Genomic DNA, 27440 nt, shown 5'->3' on the forward strand with positions numbered 1-27440 from the left:
ATCCTTATAATTCAATTAATTTTATTAATAAAAATTAAATGAATTATATATTTGAGATGTTTTTAGTTTATATCTTCACATCTGAACAACATGTCTGTAAATTTGTTTTAACAAAAATTGTGCTAAAACAATATGTTGGATATAAATGTTTTTTTTTTTTTTACATTAATGGTTGTCAACTTGCCATCAGCAATTATCATTAAAAACAATGCAAATTTTGATATTTGTAAAACTCAATGTGTGGCTTTTGCACTTTTTAAAGTACACTTTTACACATAAATATCCTAATTTAGGGTTTTAGGTAACACTTTATTTTACGGTGTCCTTGTTACATATGTTACATGTACTTACTCTAGTAATTACAGTAAATTATGCATAATTACATGCAACTAACCCTCAACCTAATCCTACCCTATTCCTATAGTAAGTACATGTAGTATTACTCTGTACTTAAATATATAATTACACTGTAACAAGGACACCTTAAAATAAAGTGTAACCGGGTTTTATTTAGTCATAATAAACAAAAAATCTAATAGAATTTATCCGATTAATCGATTAATCGAAAAAATAATCGTCCGATTAATCGATTATCAAAATAATCGTTAGTTGCAGCCCTACACGTCAGCAGCGTCTTACGTCAGCAGCGGCACTGAACGCGGATCCACAAAAGAACCGGAACACACACACACACACCAGACACACGTCAGCAGCGGCACTGAACGCGGATCCACAACAGAACCGGAACACACACACACACACACACCAGACACACGTCAGCAGCGTCTTACGTCAGCGGCGGCACTGAACGCGGATCCACAACAGAACCGGAACACACACACACACACACACCAGACACACGTCAGCAGCGTCTTACGTCAGCAGCGGCACTGAACGCGGATCCACAACAGAACCGGAAGACAATACAATGCTGAATAAAGTCGTAGTTTTTGTTATTTTTGGACCAAAATGTATTTTCGATGCTTCAAAACATTCTAACTAACCCACTGATGTCACATGGACTACTTTGATGATGTCTTTATTTCCTTTCTGGACAAGGACAGTATACCGTACATACATTTACAATGGAGGGACAGAAAGCTCTCGGACTAAATCTAAAATATCTTAAACTGTGTTCCGAAGATGAACGGAGGTCTGACGGGCTTGTGACGACATGAGGGAGAGTCATTAATGACATCATTTTCATTTTTGGGTGAACTAACCCTTTAACTGAACATGATATGTAGAAAAAATTTGTGTGCAAAAACTTTGACAAAATTCAAACAATAAATGTTGTTTTGTCGCTCTTAAACGTGGAGTAACAGATCGCTATTGCGCTTCAGTTCTAGCATCATGTTAACCGATCATCTCTCCCCCTTTACTACTAGTTACAGCATGAAATAGGATTATATACATGTGTCTGTGTGTGTGTGTCTGATGGGGTGTGAGTGACCTAGACATGAATGAACATTAGAAGGTATGTTGAAAGACACAGCACAACTTACTAAAATGTGTCAGGTCTCATGTAATCAGCGTTTCAGCCACGGAAAGACATCTAGTAAAAAAAATGTATGTCACATTTACCTCAAAAAAGCCAGACAATGCCCAGCCCGACAAGCTACACTATGGCACTCGAAAGAGTTAAAACCATGATCATCGGTAACAGTAATGCTCAAATAGCATGTAAATTAGTTCCTCAAGATGCCATCAAGGAAATCACAAAGTAACGAAAGTGCAACGGCTAATTATTTCCACTGACAGCTATTGAACGACTTACCTCAGCATTGCTTCTCTGAGATGTAGTGGCAATTTAATTAAACACTTTTATACTGAGAACAAATCTCAAAGCAGCACCGTATTAATTACAACAGGACTCCCTCGGGAACTTTAACAGTCGAGAGGCGTGAAGAAAACACAGTTTGCTCTTAATATTTGGTACTTTGCACTGAGGGTGATATGAGTTTATGACACAGTTCTGGCTGTACAGGGAAGGCTCAGGCCAGATTAACGCATTAGAGCCAGTCGCTTTGCCCCGGGGCCCCTGCCAAACCTCGCATGGCCTTTCTGTGAACACGGAGGACAGGCACTAAAATACCAGCAAACTGAGTCTGAGAAGAGCCTGCACTGTGGCTCTCCCTCCTTCAGAGTTAAATGTGTTGTTAAAGACTCGCTGTTAAAATACAAAGTCACCCAAAATTGAAATTATGATTTTATTTAGCTACTCGCTTTTATGCTGCTCCAATTTATTTATTCTATGGGGCACAAAAGGAGAAAGTATGAAAAACGTATTTTCATATGACATTTCATCGTGACCACGTCTATTAAAAAGCCATTGCTTGAGTCAATATGAACTAGGCCTAGTTTCATGATGCTTTTTGGAGCTTGACTTAACGTGGTCACTGCGGACTGTTGTTTTATGCATAAGAGCTAATAATTATTTTGTGCTGCAATGGAAAAATAACAGCATAGAGGTTTGGAACAACATGAGGGCGAGTAAATGATTTAAAGCATGTTGGAAACATGGGTTAGTTCACCCAAAAATAAAAATTCTGTCATAATTTACTTGTTCCAAACCTGTAAGACGTTTGTTCATCTTTGGAACACAAATGAAGATATTTTTATTGAAATCTAAGCGATTTCTGTCCCAGGGTTAGCGAATATAAACAGAAGATCAACCGAATCTGCTTGACCCGCATTGGTTCTTGAAGAAACTCAAACGTGCTGCGTAACATGAGAATGAACCTCATTGGTTCTTGAAGAAACTCAAACGTGCTGCGTAACATGAGAATGAACCTCATTGGTTCTTGAAGAAACTCAAACGTTAAGCGTAACACGAGAATGAACCTCATTGGTTCTTGAAGAAACTCAAATGTTAAGCGTAACACGAGAATGAACCTCATTGGTTCTTGAAGGAACTCAAACGTTAAGCGTAACACGAGAATGAACCTCATTGGTTCTTGAAGGAACTCAAACGTTAAGCGTAACACGAGAATGAACCTCATTGGTTCTCGCACATCAAGCGAACATGCTTGAGCTTCCGTTTACTGATGTGTGAGTTGATGAATGTTTATGTGAAAAAGCCTAAATTCAATCTGTTCATCTTATAAAGCGATTCGAATCGCTTTAGAAAATTTGGACTAAACCGCTCAATTCACATGGATTAGTTTTACAATCTCAATCTTTTTGAAGCGTGAAAGTGGTAGTTGCAGTTGCGTAGACTGTCAATGGAGGGACAGAAAGCTCTCACGATTTTATAAAAAAATATCTTCATTTGTGTTCCGAAGATGAATGAAAGTCTTACAGGTTTGGAAGACATGAGGGTGAGGAGGACATGATGACAGAATTTTCATTTTTGGGTGAACCATCCCTTTAAGTGGTCACAACTAAATAATTTTGATCCACTCCATACAAGACGTGTAACAGACTACACTACAGAGACTGAACTCATCCCGTTCCTTTCATCACATGCGGACTTGTGCAATTAATCAAAAACACACATCCTAATAAGGATTAACTTACATCTCTCCATACCACATGTTTAACAAGAGAAGCAATTGGCTAAAAGTAGGACAATCTAGTCCATTCGGCTGAAAATACTAACGTTACAAGTAAACATGTCATAAATGCATTTCAGCAAATACATAAATTTACAATATTTTCCATGGAATCTCATTATTTTGCATGAGATTATGCAAAATAATACCTAACCCATACCTTATGTTTGGGTTAGGCACCCTGCACCTTTACTTTTTCAGCATGAATCAAGGGAGATTTAAAAACTATGCAAACACTATTCAAAGTTAAAGTTATCCCTCCCTGACAAATGCATTTGACCTCGTTCAAAACACGGTGCATAGAAACTGGCCATTGTGTGTGTGATCAGATTCAGATCGCACACGTGCAACCGTAGACCCAGATGCATGAAATGCCCCAAGGCAGCATTTGCATGAAAAGCAGCATGCCAAAAGTGCAAGCTGTCATGTTTAGGTAGGAAATGCTGTCATGCTTTGCCTGTCTAGACGGATGCATCATTATAAACACACCTCCAGTAGCCAACATAACATGCTAACATGAGCTAACCTGCTAATGCAATCAAAATATCACGAAATCAAATATTAAAATGATCAACGGAAATGCATTTCTGACGCTAAATCTCGCTATCATCAGATGTGATATTCGTGACTTCCTCTGACCCCGAGCACATGCCGAAACCAGCAGCACACGCGATCCGTCTCGAGGCGTTGCGCGCGCGCGCGCTCGCTCCCCTCACTCCGGGTATAAAAATCCACACACCTTTTCATCTTCCTCTCGGTGTAAAGCGATCGCCGTCGATGGCGTACTTCCATCACGTCACGTAGAACAGAAAAGACGCAATTAAGTGATCCAGATCCACTGAAAGGGCTTTTTTTTGTTCTGTGCCGTTTCCTCCCACCCTCTATAATATCCTTCCGTTCAACGGGTCCCACCATCCACGTCTCGAGGAGTCGAGGAAAGAGAACCGATCCGGTAATCCGCTTTCAGGTCGCGGGATTGGAGAAAGACGCGCTCGAGGCGTTCACTCGCTGCGCTGTGATTGGTCGGGGGGCGGTGCGTAAGCTCTTGACGCGGTCGAATCACAATCGCTGTTTTAGTGCGTCACACAGAATCCCCGCTTGCGCGCGCGTTCTCACTTCTCAGCAGTTGCCAAGTCTACTTATTAGGCTTGTTCCCCAAATTTAGATTTAGGCAGTCGCGGGTTGATCTTTTTTGGCCTTATTTGCTCAATACAGGTGTGTATTTGGGCTTGTTACTGGTTGAAACACATAGAACAAAACGCATGCCCGCTTTATCGTTATTTTAGTGTGTTTGTTGTTTCTCTGTCGTTTACTGACCCACAAACTGACTAACTTTTTTTTATCAGTCTAGTTTTCACATCTTAAAAGGCAACTTTTTAAGATAACTCATCTTTCTGTCATTATAAACTGCTTTTGATGCAACAGCAAGACATTTAAATCAATTTACATATAGTATAGGACTAAATAATATCTTAATAGATAGCAGGAGAAAATGAAGTGATTTTCTGGAGATTATGTGATTTTGTCTTATGAGTTTTAAAGACAATAATGAATTCAGTGCCTTTATGCCAGGTCATTTGGTCAATGAATAACGTGCTGTGGGTGGGAGTTGTTGTTGGACTGTTTTTTAAAGGGACTAACTTATATTCTGCTGCGCACTATTTTTAAGAGGGAAGTGAAACAGTTTGCTCCATGCTTATGATACAGAAAGCTATCTAATTTTGTGTTTGGCAATCTGGTCGACTGAAAGAGATGTTCAAAAATCACGGCTGATATTACTTCCGATTCATGATAATGATAAAGTCCCTTTCAAGGAAAGTCTGTTCACTCAGCGGCCATATTTGCAACGCCTCCGGAAAGCTGTTTCGGGCATTAAAAAACAACAACTCCTATCTACTTGAATGGGGAATTCCTGAAATCTCAAAAACTGCTTGCCACACTCACATTTAAAGGGTTTGGTCACCCAAAAATTGAATCCGGTTCTGTTGTGGATCCGCGTTCAGTGCCGCTGCTGACGTAAAACGCTGCTGACGTGTGTCTGGTGTGTGTGTGTGTGTGTATTCTGGTTCTGTTGTGGATCCGCGTTCAGTGCCGCCGCTGACGTAAGACGCTGCTGACGTGTGTCTGGTGCGCCTGAGCTTCGTTTACAGTCTGAGGGAGACGCACGCTGGAAACAAAACACTCTTCGCAAACATGTCTAAGGATTTCCACACAGAGGAAGACTTGCATTTTTTTGCCCAGCCATATTTATTTGAACCCGAATACACGGACGCACCAGACACACGTCAGCAGCGTCTTACGTCAGCAGCGGCACTGAACGCGGATCCACAACAGAACCAGAATACAATACAATGCTGAATAAAGTCCTAGTTTTTGTTATTTTTGGACCAAAATGTATTTTCGATGCTTCAAAACAATCTAACTAACCCACTGATGTCACATGGACTACTTTGATGATTTCCTTTCTGGACAAGGACAGTATACCGTACATACATTTTCAATGGAGGGACAGAAAGCTCTCGGACTAAATCTAAAATATCTTAAACTGTGTTTCTGAAGATGAACGGAGGTCTTAAGGGCTTGGGACGACATGAGGGTGAGTCATTAATGACATCATTTTCATTTTTTGGGTGAACTAACCCTTTAAATAAAACATTTCAAATCAGCAATACAATCTGACATTAACTGTTCCATAAATGTTGTTTCTTATGCTCAAATAGCATTAAAAAAAGCTTCTAATGACGGCTGCAGTGATGCGATGACTTTACCAATCAGCGATTGGCTCTTTTATTTAGAAGGCGGGACTTATTCCGCCATATTGTGCATTGCACTTTCTCCCATTCATAGTAATATGAGTGCACTATCTTTCTATATATTAAGTCTTTTGCTGCGTCCCAATTCGTATATGATCCATCCTAAATAGTATTCGAAATTAGAATTAGTGTGTCCCAAATCCTAGTATGTTGAAGTGAGTATTTCAAAGATCTACTTTTTCCAGTTAGTGCAGATCGGTGCACACTTTAACGGCTAATATTACCCACAACCCATTGCACATTGGACGTGGATGCGATTAGAACTACAAACACAAATAAAATGTGTTAAAATACTACAAACATGGCAGATGTGTGAGTCTGATGGTCAAGTAGAGACGTTTAGATAAAGGGGTTTGAGTGAATAATAATTAGTATCTAACCTGACGAAATATTTAAATTCAATGTTCTCCACATATTTAATCTGCAACAGCACAGCATACGTTTAGCCATTAACTTGGAACGTAGCGTTTGTGATACGTCAAGTCGAGTGCATTGCATTGTGGGATACAGTTTCCCATCCAGCTGCTCATTGTGTCATATATAGGTCACCTGGGTGTTGTGTATAGAAAAATCACATTCACAACAACTGTGCACAGTATGTGTGCATAATATAGCATGCTATTCCAAACATAGCTGGACTGGACAATGATAGCACTGGCTTTTTAACGCAGCAGAAGTGTAGAAGAGATAAAAAGTCGGCCAAGGTTTGTTTTTCTTGACAGCTTGCTACCTAAACTAAATTACATTAGCCAGATTCCTCTCCAAAAATAGACTTGATTTTATTATTTGGTGTTCTGAGTGTAGCTCTACTGTTAGTACACTTTTCAAGACTCAAGATGAATGTCAATAATACATTTAACCATTATGAGAATGTTGTTTGATTTAATAAATCTGGACTGTGTCCGGCTTGCATATTAAATTATAAAACATATCGAAATACAGTGAAAAGCAATAAAAAATAAAGCAGATCATCTTTAATGAAATGTGGAAAAGCAGACGGGCTGCTGGTTTATCAAGCGTTGTGCCAAACTAATCTGATTGATGTCTGTTAATTCCTCTGAAAACCGCCTAAGATGAGGTTTAATTTGCAGTGGAAGTTTTGCCAGAGTCGGTCATGATGGGACGAGAAACATTAGCCGTTAAGCTCAAGTATTCATCTCCGCAGGACACCACCAGTACAAATGTAGGTCAGAAAACTTGTGTATGCGTGTGTGTGAGAGAGAAAACTCACTGTTACACACTTGGCACTGGCCATTTGAGATGTAATAAACATTATGATTCCTGTAGTCTACATGAACTGGGACCAAATCTGTCCAAAAGCCTGACCAAGTTCATATGATGCATGCACTTGCATACGCCTTTCGAGATGAATAAATGACGACAGTATTTTCATTTTTCACGTGAACTATCTCTTTAAGAGGACCATCATGAGACAGTCTTCATGGTCTACGGCTGTTTTGACTCTCACACCATGATTCCAGATCATCTGTCTGGACTTGCCCACATGCCGACCTCTCAAAGGAAAAGCGATCCGACTTCACACTAAGGTCTTTATTACTGTGAAAGAAAAACAGGGCTTGTTTGTTTGCACTGACATCAACTTTGGAGGCAATAAAATGACATCATGATAATCGAAAAGTCCATGAGGCCTGTGCTGCTTATCATGAAGTTTTTATATTGCCTGTCGTGAACTTTGTCCACATTATCAAAGCTTATGATTCTGTTTATGCACATGCAAATTCAGCGCTATCACTGTGATTGTCGACAACCAGGTCACATTTAGTTTTTTTTGCAGCGGTTGGCATCATTACTTTAAGGTGTTCAGTGATTATATTGTCACATGCATCATTCATTCACTGGCCTTCATCCGTTTTTCATGTTTTAAATGCACTAAACAAGACCAAATCAATCAGTTCCACAGTCATAAACCACAGGAGTACACCATGCACTAGCATTCAGAAGTGCGATTGCTAAGATTTAGTAATGTTTTTGAAAGAGTCTCTTCTTCTCACCAAGGCTGCATTATGTGATCTGAAATACAGTAATATTGTGAAATATTATTACAATGTAAAATAACTGTTTTCTATGTGAATATATTGTAAAATGTCATTTATTTCCTGTGATCAAAGCTGAAATTTCAGCATCATTACTCCAGTCTTCAGAGTCACACGATGCTTCAGAAATCAGTATAATATGATGATTTGCTCCTCAAGAAACATTTAAGATAATGATAAATGTTGAAACCAGTTGTGCTGGTTCATATTTTTGTGGAAACAGAAATATTTCTTTAAAAAAAATCTTACCAACCCTAAACCTTTGAACCAGTGTATATAATTCACCACTTATTTTATGTCTCAGATATACATTTTTCTCTTAAAACAATACAGTTTGGGATTAATGACTATAAAATAGTGAAAAACATATTAAAAAACATGATGCTGGTGTACATTTCCCTTTTTACAGAGCCCTTAAATGAGAATCCAAATTGAAAATTATGAAAATTAAACACACAAAAAAATATCTGGATGCATTACAGCAATAATACTCATAAAAATTATAACTGTCAGAAACAGGCTTGCTTTTCTTTACACAAAACATAATTTCTCACTTTTTTCTTTTGATTTTGGGGTGGTTTATATTCTGTCATGACAACTCGGGAGTGTTTGGCATGGTAATGATTATGACCATGTTTGACATTGGTCTTGGTGGAATAGATCCGCTACACTTCTGCTGTTGTTATTGCAAGTACGGGACTCGCTAGTGCCAATACACACACGACACACTGCCGTAAACAAGTAAGACATGCTGCTGCTGTACAATACAGCATACATGAATTACCCGTAGTAGCAGATCTATACAGGTGGAGCTGGGGAAGGTGGAGGGTTTCTGAAAGCGCACTGCAACTGCTGAACAAGTATTTGAGGGCTGAGCTGCGAGCTCATTGGCTACAGATACAGCAGGAACCAATCAGCTGTGCCCTATAGAGAATGGTGTGATTGCAAGCAGATTGAGTTAAGGACCAATCAGCCTGCGCCATCTAGAGTTTCATGACAGAACTTTGTATATAGCAGGTCCATGAATGTGATCCTCTCTGAAGGTGCGTTTGCATGCGTGCGATACTCACTGGTGACGCTGTTATAGCTACTGATGGATGACGTTATAGGTGGAGTCTCATCGGAGTCCGTATCGTCGTCCTGGGAGCAGCCGGCCTGGATGGCCCTCAGGTAACTGTGGCTTCGAGACCGGAAGCAGGTCGGTGTGGGCAGATCCAAGGCCTCCACCGTGTGAGAGTCCACCTGCCCGTAAGCCGCGTGTCCCCCGTACCCCTGCTCCACCTGAAAAGACACATGAAGGTTGAATTGACCCGCGTGAAGGATGCGTGCCTTGCATGGGGAGAGATGGGGACGCCACTTTAGGGTGGACTGCCGCATTGCCGAGCGGACATGAAGAGGAAACGGCTCTAAATCCATGTCACGGCCGGCTCGCAAGCCGCGACAAAGAAGGAGACAACACGTTGGATATTGCTCAAAAGAATAACATTTATTAAAGTAAGAATAATTAAATGAGACGGAAAGCAAACAAACAATGGTATCCAAGACACAAACGGCACGAGGATGGGAGAGCGCCCCTCGTCACAGCTGAAGGGAACTGCTTTTAATTGCCGGCATCAGCTCCAAAACAGGTGTAACTCCTTATGGGGTGTTCACACCGAACGCGAATTTAATTATTTGCGCGAGTGGATTACATACAAAGTCAATGCAAAGACGCGAATAGACGCATCATTCGCGCCGGGCGTTGCGATTGACGCGAATTGGGCGACGCATTTGCCGCGAATGTCTTCCGCGCAAGTTGAAAAATTTGAACTCGAGCGAATGTTCAAGCGTCTAACTAAACGCGATAGACGCGTATTTTCCGCTCTATTCGCGTTCGGTGTGAACACACCATTAGTCAATAATGATGACGTCACTCACTCTTAACTCCATCCTGCAAACCAAACAGAAAGAAAAACACACAACACACAAATATGACCCATACTGGGTTCATAACATCCAACAGCAGATTTCCATGCTTTAGTGAATCTTGACTGGTTTCCATTAGGTCTATGCAACAAATGTGGCATAAAATGAGAAAAATCCTTACATTTATTCCTTTCACAGGTGCATTTTATAAAATGCTTGTAATTTAGACCATTTTTCACCAAAAAATTCTCATTTAGAAAATTCCCATAAAACTGGGAAAGTTTAAAAAAAATATATATTTACAATGTTTTGTATCTGTCTATTGTTTTTTTTTTATTCATATACTTTTTTTAATTAAAAAAATATTTCAATAAAATAATTATAATTTAAATATTTATAATGTATATATTTGTAATTTGTTATATAATATAATATGCCTTCCGTAACTTAAGCAGGACATAAAAATGATTTACAAAGGGATTTGCTTTTTCAAGCTGCCAGTGTAGGATATCTTAAACCTGAAATATAATAGTCCTCTCTTTTTTTCTCCAAATCCATCAGGAAGAAAGAGTCAATGAGTCCTTCTGTGATTCAAATGACCTTTCAGTCTTTCCAAACTATCCTGCAACCAAAACACAATCACGTTTCAATCTCTCTCGGAGGAAAAGCTAAAAGCCTGAATGAGCGTTTAGATGGTGAAGAGTAAAGAGAAAGTTTGTGCTTGTTCGTCCAGGTGACACTTTCCACAGGGACACAACAGATTTGTGTGTGTTTGTCAAGAATAAACCTGACAATTAAAGGCAAACAAATAGACAAACATATTGTCTGCAGCAATTAAAGTGAAAAAGCTCATTGAATTAAAAAAAAGAAATCACAAGATAATTCCTAGGAATTTTTTTCTTGACTTCTTTCCCTTTGATTCACGCAATTACTCTCCGACAGCGTTCTTCCAATCTCAGAAACAACTTCTCCATGAAACATCCATCAGTCTTCACAGTAATCCCAGTAGGCAAAGTAGATCTTCAAAAAAAATCAATTCTCTTTCCTCTTTAGAAATCATCAACATTTCAGACCCTCGACTGGCTTCGCTAGTCTTGATGTCTTCATCAGCATATTGAGAGGGAATGTAGGCGAACACCCAAGTATCTCCTCCCGATAATATGCCCTCAAACTGATTTCCCACTCTCCACGTCTCCTTAAACTAGCTTTAGGATGTCTTACAGCATTTTTAATCAGGAACACTCTGTTCCTGAGGTCGAGTGAACAGCAAAACCTCTCTGAAACATTTCAGCGTTTGCTCTGCAATGTGGAACACATAACAGTGTGATTTACAAGACTAAACAGAAATAGACTTTTACATCTTCTGAAGAAAGTGTGAGCAAAACTCTCTGATAAGATGCTTGGTTGTTAGGGTGTTTTGGTTGCTATGTGGTTACTAGGCTGTTATTGTTGCTAGGGTGTTCTAGGGGTTGCCACTGTAGGTGGTTACTAGAATGTTCTAGGGGTTGCTATGGTGTTGCCATGTAGTTAACAGGGTGTTATAGGGATTGCTTTTTTGTATAGGGGGTTGCTTTGTAGTTACTAGGATGTTCTGGGGGTTGCTATGGTGATTTTTTTTTTTATGTGGTTTCTATTGTGTTCTGGGGGTTGCTGTGGTTTTGCTACTGTATGTGGTTACTAGAATGTTATGGGGGTTGCTATGGTATTACCATGTGGTTACTAGGGTGTTATATGGGTTGCTACTGTAAGAATGTTCTGGGAGTGATATGGTTCCATGGTATGTTTGCTGTTCTGTAGTTTTCTATTTGGTTACTAGGGGGTTCTGGGGGTTACTATGTTGTTACCATGTGGTCATTAGGGTGTTATAGGGGTTACTAGGGTGTTGCTATGTGGTTTCAAGTTTGTTCAGGGAGTTGGAATGTAGTTATTAGGGCGTTCTGACCTGGGGGTTGCCGTGCTGCTGCTATATGTTTGCTATGATGTTCTGTGGATTGTTATATGGTTACTAGGTTATAAGGTTACTTCTATAATTCTATAATTCAATGTTAGGCTGCATAGATTAGGTCAGCCGGAACCGGGAACACTTCCCATAAATCCTGATGTACTTGTTTCATCATAAGAAGAATGGCGTCTACGCTAATATTAGTCTCTCTGTTTATCCCGAGGTTTACCGCAGTCCGTCGGACCCAGGCCTTATCCGGATCTGATGAAGGACCTGAGCCTGGACATGACGACAACGCAGTCCTGAAGTGTCAACTAGTCTCTCCCCTGTGTAGGCCTCCTTCCATTCCCTTCACCTCTGTACAGATAAACGTTGTCGGGATAATTCTGGTTCACGTGGCTACACGGAAGCAATAAAAAAATTCTGTATTATAAATTTTTCAAGGCTTGTACCTTGGAACCTATTTCATGGTTTGCGTTCTCGAGCCACCAGGCACTGTTTTGTGCGAGTGAGCGGGCCGGATCGCATGGCCTAAAGTTAATAACTAATGATTGTTGTGACGGAAGTGAATCAATCAAAACTAACTTAAGCTGGACAATAACTTTATTCTAGAGCTGCTGTAAAGCCAAAACAATCTCGGTTACTTTAATTTCCTATTATCACTGTAAAGCTGCTTTGAAACAATCAATATGGTTATAAGCGCTATATAAATGAAGGTGACTTGACTGCTAGGGGGTTCTGGGGGTTGCTATATGGTTGCTAGGGTGTTGCAGGTCACTAGGTATGGGCTGGCTCCCTCCTTCAATTTAAGTTCTGTTTAATTTATGATAATGGTCACCAGTTAATTGTGCATTAAACTAAGTATTAATAACTACAATGCACTTAGCAATAATAACAATGATGCATTAATAATTTGAAATAAATGAAAGGATGTCTGTGACCTGTCTCATGGTAGACCCTCGTCCCAGCGTGGAGCAGCGCTGACCGAACCCCCCATCAGTGTCCCAGTTCTGCAGACCCGCGTCCCCTGATGCCATCAAACAGTCCAGGTTATCCAGGCTGCGATTGGTGGAGACCTCGCATAGAGGCGGCATACAGCTGAGAGGAACGCAAACACAAGAGCATCAGTGCACGATCACAATGCATTCAACAGGAAACCTTCCCTTTAGCCACTCAGCCAATAACGTGACTTTATTTTTTAGCATAGGTGAGAGAGAGCCAGGTGCAGGACGTTAGGAACTAAATAAAAAAATAAAAATAAAGGAAGTTTGGTGAGGATTCCGCCAGGATTCTAGTGGAGCTGGACGTCGTACATCGGGGTGTTTCGTGGGGAACGTGTTTTTAGCGTATAGCGTGAGAATGTGTCACGTGATCAGGTCGTGCATCGGGGTGTTTCGAGGGGAACGTGTTTTTAGCGTATAGAGAGAATGTGTCACGTGATCAGGTCGTGCATCGGGGTGTTTCGAGGGGAACGTGTTTTTAGCGTATAGAGTGAGAATGTGTCACGTGATCAGGTCGTGCATCGGGGTGTTTCGTGGGGAACGTGTTTTTAGCGTATAGAGTGAGAATGTGTCACGTGATCAGGTCGTGCATCGGGGTGTTTCGAGGGGAACGTGTTTTTAGCGTATAGAGAGAATGTGTCACGTGATCAGGTCGTGCATCGGGGTGTTTCGAGGGGAACGTGTTTTTAGCGTATAGAGTGAGAATGTGTCACGTGATCAGGTCGTGCATCGGGGTGTTTCGTGGGGAACGTGTTTTTAGCGTATAGAGTGAGAATGTGTCACGTGATCAGGTCGTGCATCGGGGTGTTTCGAGGGGAACGTGTTTTTAGCGTATAGAGAGAATGTGTCACGTGATCAGGTCGTGCATCGGGGTGTTTCGAGGGGAACGTGTTTTTAGCGTATAGAGTGAGAATGTGTCACGTGATCAGGTCGTGCATCGGGGTGTTTCGTGGGGAACGTGTTTTTAGCGTATAGAGTGAGAATGTGTCACGTGATCAGGTCGTGCATCGGGGTGTTTCGAAGGGAACGTGTTTTTAGCGTATAGAGTGAGAATGTGTCACGTGATCAGGTCGTGCATCGGGGTGTTTTGTGGGAACGTGTTTTTAGCGTATAGAGTGAGAATGTGTCACGTGATCAGGTCGTGCATCGGGGTGTTTCGTGGGGAACGTGTTTTTAGCGTATAGAGTGAGAATGTGTCACGTGATCAGGTCGTGCATCGGGGTGTTTCGAGGGGAACGTGTTTTTAGCATATAGAGTGAGAATGTGTCACGTGATCAGGTCGTGCATCGGGGTGTTTCGTGGGAACGTGTTTTTAGCGTATAGAGTGAGAATGTGTCACGTGATCAGGTCGTGCATCGGGGTGTTTCGTGGGTAACGTGTTTTTAGCGTATAGAGTGAGAATGTGTCACGTGATCAGGTCGTGCATCGGGGTGTTTCGTGGGAACGTGTTTTTAGCGTATAGAGTGAGAATGTGTCACGTGATCAGGTCGTGCATCGGGGTGTTTCGTGGGAACGTGTTTTTAGCGTATAGAGTGAGAATGTGTCACGTGATCAGGTCGTGCATCGGGGTGTTTCGTGGGGAACGTGTTTTTAGCGTATAGAGTGAGATGTGTCACGTGATCAGGTCGTGCATCGGGGTGTTTCGTGGGGAACGTGTTTTTAGCGTATAGAGTGGGAATGTGTCACGTGATCAGGTCGTGCATCGGGGTGTTTCGTGGGGAACGTGTTTTTAGCGTATAGAGTGGGAATGTGTCACGTGATCAGGTCGTGCATCGGGGTGTTTCGTGGGAACGTGTTTTTAGCGTATAGAGTGAGAATGTGTCACGTGATCAGGTCGTGCATCGGGGTGTTTCGTGGGGAACGTGTTTTTAGCGTATAGAGTGAGAATGTGTCACGTGATCAGGTCGTGCATCGGGGTGTTTCGTGGGGAACGTGTTTTTAGCGTATAGAGTGAGATGTGTCACGTGATCAGGTCGTGCATCGGGGTGTTTCGTGGGGAACGTGTTTTTAGCGTATAGAGTGAGATGTGTCACGTGATCAGGTCGTGCATCGGGGTGTTTCGTGGGGAACGTGTTTTTAGCGTATAGAGTGGGAATGTGTCACGTGATCAGGTCGTGCATCGGGGTGTTTCGTGGGGAACGTGTTTTTAGCGTATAGAGTGGGAATGTGTCACGTGATCAGGTCGTGCATCGGGGTGTTTCGTGGGGAACGTGTTTTTAGCGTATAGAGTGAGAATGTGTCACGTGATCAGGTCGTGCATCGGGGTGTTTCGTGGGGAACGTGTTTTTAGCGTATAGAGTGAGAATGTGTCACGTGATCAGGTCGTGCATCGGGGTGTTTCGAGGGGAACGTGTTTTTAGCGTATAGAGTGAGAATGTGTCACGTGATCAGGTCGTGCATCGGGGTGTTTCGAGGGTAACGTGTTTTTAGCGTATAGATTGAGAATGTGTCACGTGATCAGGTCGTGCATCGGGGTGTTTCGTGGGAACGCGTTTTTAGCGTATAGAGTGAGAATGTGTCACGTGATCAGGTCGTGCATCGGGGTGTTTCGTGGGAACGTGTTTTTAGCGTATAGAGTGAGAATGTGTCACGTGATCAGGTCGTGCATCGGGGTGTTTCGTGGGGAACGTGTTTTTAGCGTATAGAGTGAGATGTGTCACGTGATCAGGTCGTGCATCGGGGTGTTTCGTGGGGAACGTGTTTTTAGCGTATAGAGTGAGATGTGTCACGTGATCAGGTCGTGCATCGGGGTGTTTCGTGGGAACGTGTTTTTAGCGTATAGAGTGAGAATGTGTCACGTGATCAGGTCGTGCATCGGGGTGTTTCGTGGGAACGTGTTTTTAGCGTATAGAGTGAGAATGTGTCACGTGATCAGGTCGTGCATCGGGGTGTTTCGTGGGGAACGTGTTTTTAGCGTATAGAGTGAGAATGTGTCACGTGATCAGGTCGTGCATCGGGGTGTTTCGTGGGGAACGTGTTTTTAGCGTATAGAGTGAATGTGTCACGTGATCAGGTCGTGCATCGGGGTGTTTCGTGGGGAACGTGTTTTTAGCATATAGAGTGAATGTGTCACGTGATCAGGTCGTGCATCGGGGTGTTTCGAGGGGAACGTGTTTTTAGCGTATAGAGTGAGAATGTGTCACGTGATCAGGTCGTGCATCGGGGTGTTTCGTGGGGAACGTGTTTTTAGCGTATAGAGTGGGAATGTGTCACGTGATCAGGTCGTGCATCGGGGTGTTTCGAGGGGAACGTGTTTTTAGCGTATAGAGTGAGAATGTGTCACGTGATCAGGTCGTGCATCGGGGTGTTTCGTGGGAACGTGTTTTTAGCGTATAGAGTGAGAATGTGTCACGTGATCAGGTCGTGCATCGGGGTGTTTCGTGGGGAACGTGTTTTTAGCGTATAGAGTGGGAATGTGTCACGTGATCAGGTCGTGCATCGGGGTGTTTCGAGGGGAACGTGTTTTTAGCGTATAGAGTGAGAATGTGTCACGTGATCAGGTCGTACATCGGGGTGTTTCGAGGGGAACGTGTTTTTAGCGTATAGAGTGAGAATGTGTCACGTGATCAGGTCGTGCATCGGGGTGTTTCGAGGGGAACGTGTTTTTAGCGTATAGAGAGAATGTGTCACGTGATCAGGTCGTGCATCGGGGTGTTTCGAGGGGAACGTGTTTTTAGCGTATAGAGTGAGAATGTGTCACGTGATCAGGTCGTGCATCGGGGTGTTTCGAGGGGAACGTGTTTTTAGCGTATAGATTGAGAATGTGTCACGTGATCAGGTCGTGCATCGGGGTGTTTCGAGGGGAACGTGTTTTTAGCGTATAGAGTGAGAATGTGTCACGTGATCAGGTCGTGCATCGGGGTGTTTCGTGGGGAACGTGTTTTTAGCGTATAGAGTGAGAATGTGTCACGTGATCAGGTCGTGCATCGGGGTGTTTCGTGGGAACGTGTTTTTAGCGTATAGAGTGAGAATGTGTCACGTGATCAGGTCGTACATCGGGGTGTTTCGTGGGGAACGTGTTTTTAGCGTATAGAGTGAGAATGTGTTACGTGATCAGGTCGTGCATCGGGGTGTTTCGAGGGGAACGTGTTTTTAGCGTATAGAGTGAGAATGTGTCACGTGATCAGGTCGTGCATCGGGGTGTTTCGAGGGGAACGTGTTTTTAGCGTATAGAGTGAGAATGTGTTACGTGATCAGGTCGTGCATCGGGGTGTTTCGAGGGGAACGTGTTTTTAGCGTATAGAGTGAGAATGTGTCACGTGATCAGGTCGTACATCGGGGTGTTTCGAGGGGAACGTGTTTTTAGCGTATAGAGTGAGAATGTGTCACGTGATCAGGTCGTGCATCGGGGTGTTTCGAGGGGAACGTGTTTTTAGCGTATAGAGTGAGAATGTGTCACGTGATCAGGTCGTGCATCGGGGTGTTTCGAGGGGAACGTGTTTTTAGCGTATAGATTGAGAATGTGTCACGTGATCAGGTCGTGCATCAGGGTGTTTCGTGGGGAACGTGTTTTTAGCGTATAGAGTGAGAATGTGTCACGTGATCAGGTCGTGCATCGGGGTGTTTCGAGGGGAACGTGTTTTTAGCGTATAGATTGAGAATGTGTCACGTGATCAGGTCGTGCATCAGGGTGTTTCGTGGGGAACGTGTTTTTAGCGTATAGAGTGAGAATGTGTCACGTGATTAGGAAGAGGCGGGGCTTAAACACTAACCTGTGCAGGTGCGGCACTGATGTGGCGCTCTGCAGAGGAGACCAAACCACTCCGAACCGACAGGGACTCTGTCTGCTAGTGAGTGTATAGGAAGGGTGGGCCGTTACATGGAAGACTGATGTCTGTTTCTAAGGTTCATCAACACTGGCTCAACTGATTATTGCATGACAAACGCTAGTATGCGATACAGTAAATAGAAACGGCATCTTTTGCTGAGCAATTCACAGGGATTTTTTTTCCAAGTAAGATTTAACCATAAACGATCCAGTCCAAAGTCTAAAACTACTCTTTTCCTTTTTTATGAAATGATCGATTTTAATCTATGTAAATAGGGGGGAAATCAAGTTTCCTGAATAATTAAGACCCAAATGTTCTTTAGGGCTCTAACTTTTATTAACAAATTCATTTGCATGACTTTTCCAGTCGTCCGTGATTTACTGGATAAGAATTAAGGATAAATATTTTAAAATATATTTTACTTAAAATTTCTACATAAATTACCTTTCTTATATATTCTAGTAGTTTTAGTTTATTTTAAATTATGTGTAAGTTTGCTGAGGCCCTGGTTGCGAACCACTGCATTGTGTTTACGTTTGAAATTGAATACAAGCATAATGTATGTGTATACTTGTGTATATTATATTACTATACTTATAGTATGCATTATGTTCACAGTAAGCATTATGCAACGTGCATGTGGCATTTTTAATGAAAGTTTGTATGAAAGCATCTTTACTCTTTGCAGTTATTACTTCAAAAAGAACCACATGAGAAGCAGGAAGACTTTCAGCAAAAGTCTCCATTTAATCTCACCATCTATTCTAGGAGAAACAATTGAGATATTAAAGAGATGTCCTTTGTAGTTTTTCTTCACCGTGGATAAAGTGAGTCTTGTTTAATGAGAATAACCAGTCATTTGGAATCATCCTATGGTTGAACACTTCAGATATGAAGCTTTATACCGTCAATACTAATCAACACGCTGCCATCTGCTGGTCACAGAGAATATGTTCCTGATAGCATCAATGATCAAATGCTCAATTTAGGACATTTGATTAAGATGAGGCACTAAATAATGCTCCTTATGTGATTGTGATGGGCCTTTTTTTACGTGCAGTATGGGCTTTGATTGTAATATGTGACCCTGGACCACAAAACCAGTCAAAAGGGTAATTTTTTTGAAATTGAGATTTATACATATTTTTTTGCTGCATCCACTCACAAAAATATATTTTTATATATATATTTATGGTAGGAAATTTACAAAATATCTTTATGGAACATTATCTTTTCTTAATATCCTACTGAAAAATCGATAATTTTGACCCATACAAAGTATTGTTGGCTATTGCCACAAATATACCTGTGTGACATGTGACTGGTTTTGTGGTCCAGGGTCACATATGTGCGTGTGTCTGGATTTGTCTTTACCTGCATTGAGTGTGAGATGTTGTGTTTGATGCTGGACTCACTTGCGGGGCGGTAGCGGCGGCTGCTGTTCGCTGAGGGACTGCTGGGTGGCCTTCAGGTAACTCTGTCGTCGAGCTGCGGTCTTGGGCGAGGGTTTGGGTGAAGGGGGTCCGTCTGAGTCCTCGCTGTCCTCCACGTCTCCCATGGCTTTAACGTAACTGCCGCTGCGCATGCGCCTGCACGGGATCTCTCCCGCGGCCCCTGCCTTGCCCAGCGTCCCGCTCCACTCACCTCCAGGCACCTGCCAAAACACTTACTGTTACAATACACACAATGCATCTGGTCAAAGATCTCAACTAAAACTTTTTGAAATAAAGCGTAAAATACATGTGACAAGTTCTTTTCATTAATGTTGGTTTTCTGTTTTGGTTTTCTGTTGAAATGTCATTCAGAATGACAACAAATTATTGTTCAAATCTCTCTCTCTATATATATATACAATATTAAAATAAATTGACCTTTTTAGTAAATGTATTAATACATATTAATATACATATTAATATAATATACAAATATGAATACATATTTGTAACAAATATTTGTACTTATTATTACGTATAGAAATATTTGTATTTAGTATTATTATCGCACTTTTGAATATTGATTATCATACAAATATTTGTAAATATTTAAAACTCTGCTCAAATATTAATGATATATTTTTACAAATAGGTATTATATTTTATGCATAAAATAAGAAAAAAATTATGTTTTTTCAACATAATACTTGAAATGCCATTCATGTTCAATTATTTTTCAAATATTATTGTTATATATCAATTCTAATACTAGTTAAAACATTATATATATATATATATATTCTAATAAATATGTATTATTTTTATTAAAATATTTATTATTTATTATTATTGCACTTATCACACACATAATTGTTCTGTTTTCATAACGACCACAAAATATTGTTCAAATATATTTTTTATTGATTTACTATTTTACATGTATTTATTATTATGCAAATATTTTTAAGTATATATATACCGTTAACATTTAAAAAAATGTTGTTTAAATTAATCATATATTTTTAACACATATGTATTATATATAGATATAATATTTATTATACATATAATAATATTTATTATTATTATTTAATATAGAACTTAGATTTAGTAATAGGTAACAATAATAATTATATCATTTAGAAACAATTAAAAAATTAATAAGTATAATAAAAAATGAAATAAAGTGCTTATCTGGCATTATAATCAATGTTATAATTCAAACACACCCTATTATGAAATCTCGTATGTCTTATCCTACTAACATTTGCCTCTAATATCAAGAAATCCATATTTCTATTTCTCTATCATTCGTGCACTTTAAAGAGTTAGTTCACCCAAAAATGAAAATTCTGTCATTTCGTTCCAAACCCATAAGACATTCGTTCATCTTCTGAACACAAATAAAGATATTTTTAATTAATTCTGAGAGATTTCTGAGCCTCCATTAAAACTCTGTTCACCCAAAACTCTGACGCTTCAAAAGAGATCATAAAACTAATACATATGAATCGAGCAGTTCAATCCGAGTGTTCTGAAGAGAAACAATCACTTTATATGATTGAATTAACAGATTTAATTTAGGCTGTTATTCACATATCAACATTGATCAGTGAATGTACATAGAGGACTCAAATATGGTAAACAGAACCATACTTACTTGACGACAAAGGTCTTATGGGTTTGGAATGAGTAAACGATGAGGGAATTCACATTTTGGGGTGTACTATTCCTTAAACTATTCCCGTGGTGAAAATCGAGCTTTTAATGTGTTTATATGTCTACAGTATGTGGTGTTTAAAATTAAGACAAACCATGTGTAAATTCATAAGTCAACAGCATTGCTGAGTATTTTCTCCTTAAAACTGCAGTGAACCAAAGACAGTCTCAAAAACTCGGTTTGAAATCGCTGGTGTTTCTGACGTCACAAACTACCTTGTAACCAATCAGATCAACGTGTGATCGTCAACGAGTGGATCTCTGAGCTGAGTGAGTGAGTGGAGGCGGGGCTCATTTGCATATTCATAGAACCGCGTACACTAAATGAGGCAAGGGTGTAGAGTTACATTCAAGCTATTTTAAGGCATTAATATTATTTTTTTCGAGGAAAAAACTTTTAAATATGTCCTTTTGGTGATCAAAGATAAGTTTAGAAGACTAGAGCCAGCCTTTAACTGTCTTTCTTTCGTTTCTGCATGTCACCTGTAGGAAGTTGCAGGTCATCATCTCCTGTCCGTGGCAGGACTTGGACTTGAGCAGGGTCTGGTTGATGGTTGCGGAGCCCTTCTGAAGCACCTGTCGGGCCTGACTGAGGGTCAGCGTTGACCAGGAGCCTCTCTTAACCAGCACGCTGTCCCCCGTTTGGCCCCCGGCGGCCAGGCTGACCTGAGGCTTGAGGTCGCCACTGCTCTTGGAGGATTTGAGAGTGTGTGCAGCGATGGTGTTGTAGCCCTGCGGATTCAGTCTGGGTGGCGCTTGACTGTCCGACACGGCTCTTCCCAGAGTCATCATGCTCAGAGGGTTTCGATACGCCACTGCTAGCGGCCCGGCAGCGGGTTGAGTCGGTGGATCGTCCTCTAAACCATCATCTGAGCTCCAGAAGCCTGAGAGATTGGGCCGCGGACGCCGTTTGGTGCCTTCTGTCTTAGCGCGGTCTTTGCTTTTGCTTCGCCGGGTCGCTTTAGCCGTGTCGCCAGCGGTTATGCTCCCTTTAACCGCCGATCCCTCCAGGGATTGCGACTTGGCGAAGAGTTTCTGGACGGATTGGACCAGGTTTCGGATGCGGCTGGGACTCTCGCTGCGCGGCTTTTGGCCGCGGCTGCGCCGGTGGAACTGTAACGTGCTAAACCCGTCACGCTGTAGCGGCAGGTGGCGCTCCAGCTGGTCCAGAAGGTTTGCCGGGAGCCGGTTCATCTTGGCGGCGGCCGCGGAGGAGATGGTGGCCGTGCCGCTGCTGATCATGGCCGGGGCGCCCAGTCCCAAGCCCAAACCCATGGACATGGAGGACGTGAGGGTGCCAGAGCGACTGCCTGTCTGAGCCATACAACCCTGAGGAGACGAACCACATCATCATCAAATTATGCAGATGTACTAGACCAGGGATGCAAAACTCAGTTTAGCTTCAATCCTAATTAACCCTTTGGTGCACTTCGCGTGCCGGTCAAAAGGGACCGGGGTTTTTTTATTTCAATGAAATGAATGTACTATATTTTAGTTCGATAATGTTTTTTATTTCATATTTTGTATTTTTTAGGGGATTTTATGGTACTTCATTATATTTACGCTGTATTTATAATCCATTTATTCACTTTTTGAGCATAGACATGAAAATTTCATTTTCAACTTAAACTGTCATAAATCTTGAATGCTTTAGAGCACAGACTTAAGTTTAATCTCCTTTTAAAGATGACACTTGGCAGATTATTGCTGAAGTTAAAATAGTTTTGAAAAGTTAACCTAAAAAAGTTACAGAATTTTACGCTTATTATATGAAAAATTTTAAAAAAATACTATTTTCGATTTTATGAAATATATATTTGCAAAAACATGTTTTACTCCAAAACTGTGAGAAAATCAAAGTCATAAATCTAAACAAGTTGTGTTAAAAATTTGAGCCTGATATCTTAAAAAATGAGCTTTCAGTAAGATTTCGTTTGGCTGCAGTACCAAAAGATTTCACTAGATGAAATTCGTCTCCCATTTATTTCCAATGTGCTCATTTTGGACTGCGAGGAGCACAGGTATGACAATTTTTTTCAGGACCATTTAACCTGTATTAAATATGTCACATGCACAATACTACAATTATTGTAAATTGAAAACGAGATATCTATTTTGACCTTCGCAAAACATTTGTGAAAAGCCGGTAATGGGGATATTATCGCAATTGTCAACTGGCTGTATTATTGGTCATACACATCAATAAAAATTTGATTGCATTTTTAGTTTGACATGAAACTAGTTTCCGTGCCTGCTATAAACAAACACAAAGAAAATCTTTGCATTTAAACTGCAATAATAATGCATAAAATTATGGACAAGATGAATGATTATTAATGCATGAATTAAACGTATTCAATCTTACAATTTGTTGTGTGTTGCATGCATTTAAAAAATGCATGTTATTGTATCAAGAAAATGTATTTCTTATAATATTTAATAAATTGATATGCAACCGATCGAAAGTTTGGGTCAGTATGCTTTTTTTTTATTAACACTTTTATTCAGCAAGGATAAACTGATCAAAAGTGACAGTAAAGAAAGACATTTATAATGTTACAACAGATTTATATTTCAAATTAATTCTGTTCTTTTAAACTTTTTATTCATCAAAGAATCCTGAACAAAATGCATCACAGTTTTCAGCATTGATAATAATCATAAATGTTTCTTGAGCAGCAAATCATCATATTAGAGTGATTTCTGAATGATCATGTGACACTGAAGACTGGAGTAATGATGCTGAAAATTCAGCTTTGATCACAGGAATTTTTCAAAAAATATATTTTTTTTTACAATATATTAAAATAGAAAACAGTTATTTGAAATTGTAATAATATTTCAAAAATGTACTGTATTTTTCATCAAATAAATGCAGAGACGTCTTTTATAAACAAAAACATTCTCACCAACCCCAAACTTCTATATCAGTATTTTACATATTAAAGTTTTTTATATAATATACAAAAACACACATACTGTATGTGTTTGATTGGGATCCGATGAAAATAAAGCCAGGCTTATTATACAGTGCTTCCGTTAAACCAATTAGTGAATTGACCACTGACTAGTCGGTCTTAAAAATATGTACTGTAGTTTTGCACATTCCTACTTCTAATTACTGTATTGCTGCAAATCACATCCAGTATGAACAGTCCTTAAAGCAAGATCATTTTTGAAGAATGTTTTGCAACACAATGCTCATGCTAGTAAAGAGATAGATACTTTATTAATCCTTCTCGGGAAATTAGATTTGTTACAATAGCAGCAACCACATTCAATCCTCGCACACAGACAACATCAATCTATCTACCTTACTACATTAATAAAACAAAAACTTTCACTAAAGCATTATATACCCTGGCCTATAATATATTAACAAAAAAAAAACATGTAATATCCTATAATGATAATACTAAAAACAAATACACAAACAAAATTATCTAATGTATACAACCCCTATTTAACCAATAATTAAGCGTAGCGTCAGTTCTGGCAGGTCACGTTAGTGAAGCTCACATCAGTGACTCTCAGCTGATCCACGTCGACCTATAGGAATACGACGCCTATCACTGTATACATATATAAGCTCCTTCAGTATTATCAGCAGCGATCGCGTTTCTCAGGAGCTGTTACCCTCCTCCATCCCCAGCTCCTCCTCTCGTCAGTCAGGATTTGGCATTCTGATTCCCCTCGAATCAGAATAAATTCTTGAATTATGTTGTAAAATTTTAAAATCTTGAATTAATGATATCTGCATACATTCATGTTGGTTCTGTTCTGTTCTGTTAACCCTAGGGGGGATTATTGCTGCTCTTATGCATGCTAGGCTGCATGGATGCGCAGGGAGATCTTGTCCAGAACAGAACCACACCGCCAACCCAAACTGTATGCTAATTGTCAATCGTATTTGACGATAGTGGTCCTGACAGAAATAAGAACATAGGTAAAAAATAGAAGTACCTGCGTGTAGTCGCTCTGCTCCGGCTGGTTGCTGTAGTGCAGGCGTGGGAAAGTACTGCTGTTGGTCAGCTGGTTGTTTAGAGGCAACAGGCAGTCCGACTGCAGGGTCGTCGGGGGGGAAACGGGAAAATGATGGAGGTGAGGATCCAGAGTGCCATAATGGTTGACGGTGGGGCTTAGGAAGAAGGCAGCGTGGGGGTCCGGGGCCAAGGGACACAAGGGCTCCTGGGGGCCCGCGGTGGGGTCACAGGTGTCTGACAGATGTCGGCTACGGTTGGCCCCTAAGCTTTTCATGGTTGCTGTTCAGGGTCCGTCCTAGAACATGCTCCCAGATGAAGAGAGACTGCGGCCCTGGAGGGCGACCCCTAGAGAACAGAGAGTGCAAACACACATGTGAAGTTTGTGATTTGTTTGTTATGGGAACATGCTGAGAGTAAAATGCATTGTTACTATTCGTATCACTGTGTATCAAGTGGAGCTGAAATCCAGATATGGTCATGGTCATTTTGTTTCCGACACACGCATTAAGTGATCGACCAATCATAACAGACTGGGCCATCTAACCAGTCAGAGCAGAGTAGACCAATCACAACAGACTGGGCCATCTAACCAATCAGAATAGAGTAGACCAATCACAACAGACTGAGCCATCTGACCAATCAGACCAGAGTAGACCAATCACAACAGACTGAGCCGTCTGACCAATCAGACCAGAGTAGACCAATCACAACAGAGTGAGCCATCTGACCAATCAGAGCAGAGTAGACCAATCATAAAAGACTGAGCCGTCTGACCAATCAGACCAGAGTAGACCAATCACAACAGACTGAGCCATCTGACCAATTAGAGCAGAGTAGACCAATCACAACAGACTGGGTCATCTGACCAATTAGAGCAGTGTAGACCAATCATAACAGACTGAGCCATCTGACCAATCAGAGCAGAGTAGACCAATCACAACAGACTGAGTCTATGACCAATCAGACCAGAGTAGACCAATCACAACAGACTGAGCCGTCTGACCAATCAGAGCAGAATAGACCAATCACAACAGACTGAGCCGTCTGACCAATCAGAGCAGAATAGACCAATCACAACAGACTGAGCCGTCTGACCAATCAGAGCAGAATAGACCAATCACAACAGACTGAGCCGTCTGACCAATCAGAGCAGAGTAGACCAATCACAACAGACTGGGTCATCTGACCAATTAGAGCAGAGTAGACAAATCACAACAGACTGGGTCATCTGACCAATTAGAGCAGAGTAGACCAATCACAACAGACTGGGTCATCTGACCAATTAGAGCAGAGTAGACAAATCACAACAGACTGGGTCATCTGACCAATCAGAGCAGAGTAGACCAATCACAACAGACTGGGTAATCTGACCAATTAGAGCAGAGTAGACCAATCACAACAGACTGGGTCATCTGACCAATCAGAGCAGAGTAGACCAATCAAACCAGACTGGGCCATCTGACCAATCAGAGCAGAAGAAGCTCACAGAAAGGTGGGGCTTAGAGACTGAATCCTTGATCGAACCATTTCAGACACTGTGAGAAAAGAGCTGATGCTGCAAATTATATTATGAAAATTAAAGTTTTGTTTTTTACATTGGATGCATGTAAACCTGTTGTAGAAGACTCCAAAACAAAATTAAGAACCTTTAAAATAGCATAGGGACACTTTAAATTGTAGTGATATTTCATAATATGTATATCAAATAAAAGCACCATGGGGAGCAGAAGACTTTTAAAAAAAAAACATTAATAGCCTAAATCTTACCGATCCAAAACTTTTGAACGGTAGTGTGTGTGCAGTGATTCATCATATGATGATCAAATAATGGAGATGAGCATTACAACTGGGCACATATCCAGCTGTGTGTCATGCAGTCAAGCACACTTTTTAAACATTTATGCATTTGGCAGAGAGTTTTATTTATTTTGATAAATATAACACAGCACTATTAAACTAAACATAGCACTACACATGCACGTCAAAACTCTGCCTATGCGAGACTTAAAGGTGCAGTGTGTAGATTTTAGCGGCATCTAGCGGTTCGGTAGCGAGTTTACACTAAGGGCTCAGCCCACCGCTCACCCCTCCCTTTCGAAGAAGCTACGGTGGCTAAAACGGGACAAACATATCGTCGTCTGAGACAGCAGAGAATAGCCAGAGTAAGCCAAGTTTCTGTACCACAGTCCATTATAAACCACATCATGGATAAAGTTTACAAAGCCATAGTCAGGTGAGGATCTACCTTCTAACAGGGTAGTAAAAGT

The 27440-nt window shown here is 40.9% G+C and overlaps 1 protein-coding gene across 1 annotated transcript in view; it reads right to left on the minus strand.

Moving 5' to 3' along the window:
* dlgap4a (discs, large (Drosophila) homolog-associated protein 4a) overlaps positions 1-27440 on the minus strand; it is a 226046-nt gene that overhangs the window by 25233 nt on the left and 173373 nt on the right. The window contains exons 3-7 of the mRNA XM_056234017.1: positions 25154-25518; positions 21674-22519; positions 19454-19692; positions 13210-13366; positions 9492-9702 (exon numbers count right to left, since the gene is read on the minus strand). Of these exons, the coding sequence (XP_056089992.1) occupies positions 9492-9702; positions 13210-13366; positions 19454-19692; positions 21674-22519; positions 25154-25447 (1747 nt within the window). The 5' untranslated portion in view covers positions 25448-25518. The remainder of the gene's footprint in view (positions 1-9491; positions 9703-13209; positions 13367-19453; positions 19693-21673; positions 22520-25153; positions 25519-27440) is intronic.

Source organism: Rhinichthys klamathensis, unplaced genomic scaffold (genome assembly GCF_029890125.1).
Source record: "Rhinichthys klamathensis goyatoka isolate OS25496 unplaced genomic scaffold, OSU_Roscu_1.1 h1tg000386l_1, whole genome shotgun sequence".
NCBI classification, from domain to species: domain Eukaryota; kingdom Metazoa; phylum Chordata; class Actinopteri; order Cypriniformes; family Leuciscidae; genus Rhinichthys; species Rhinichthys klamathensis.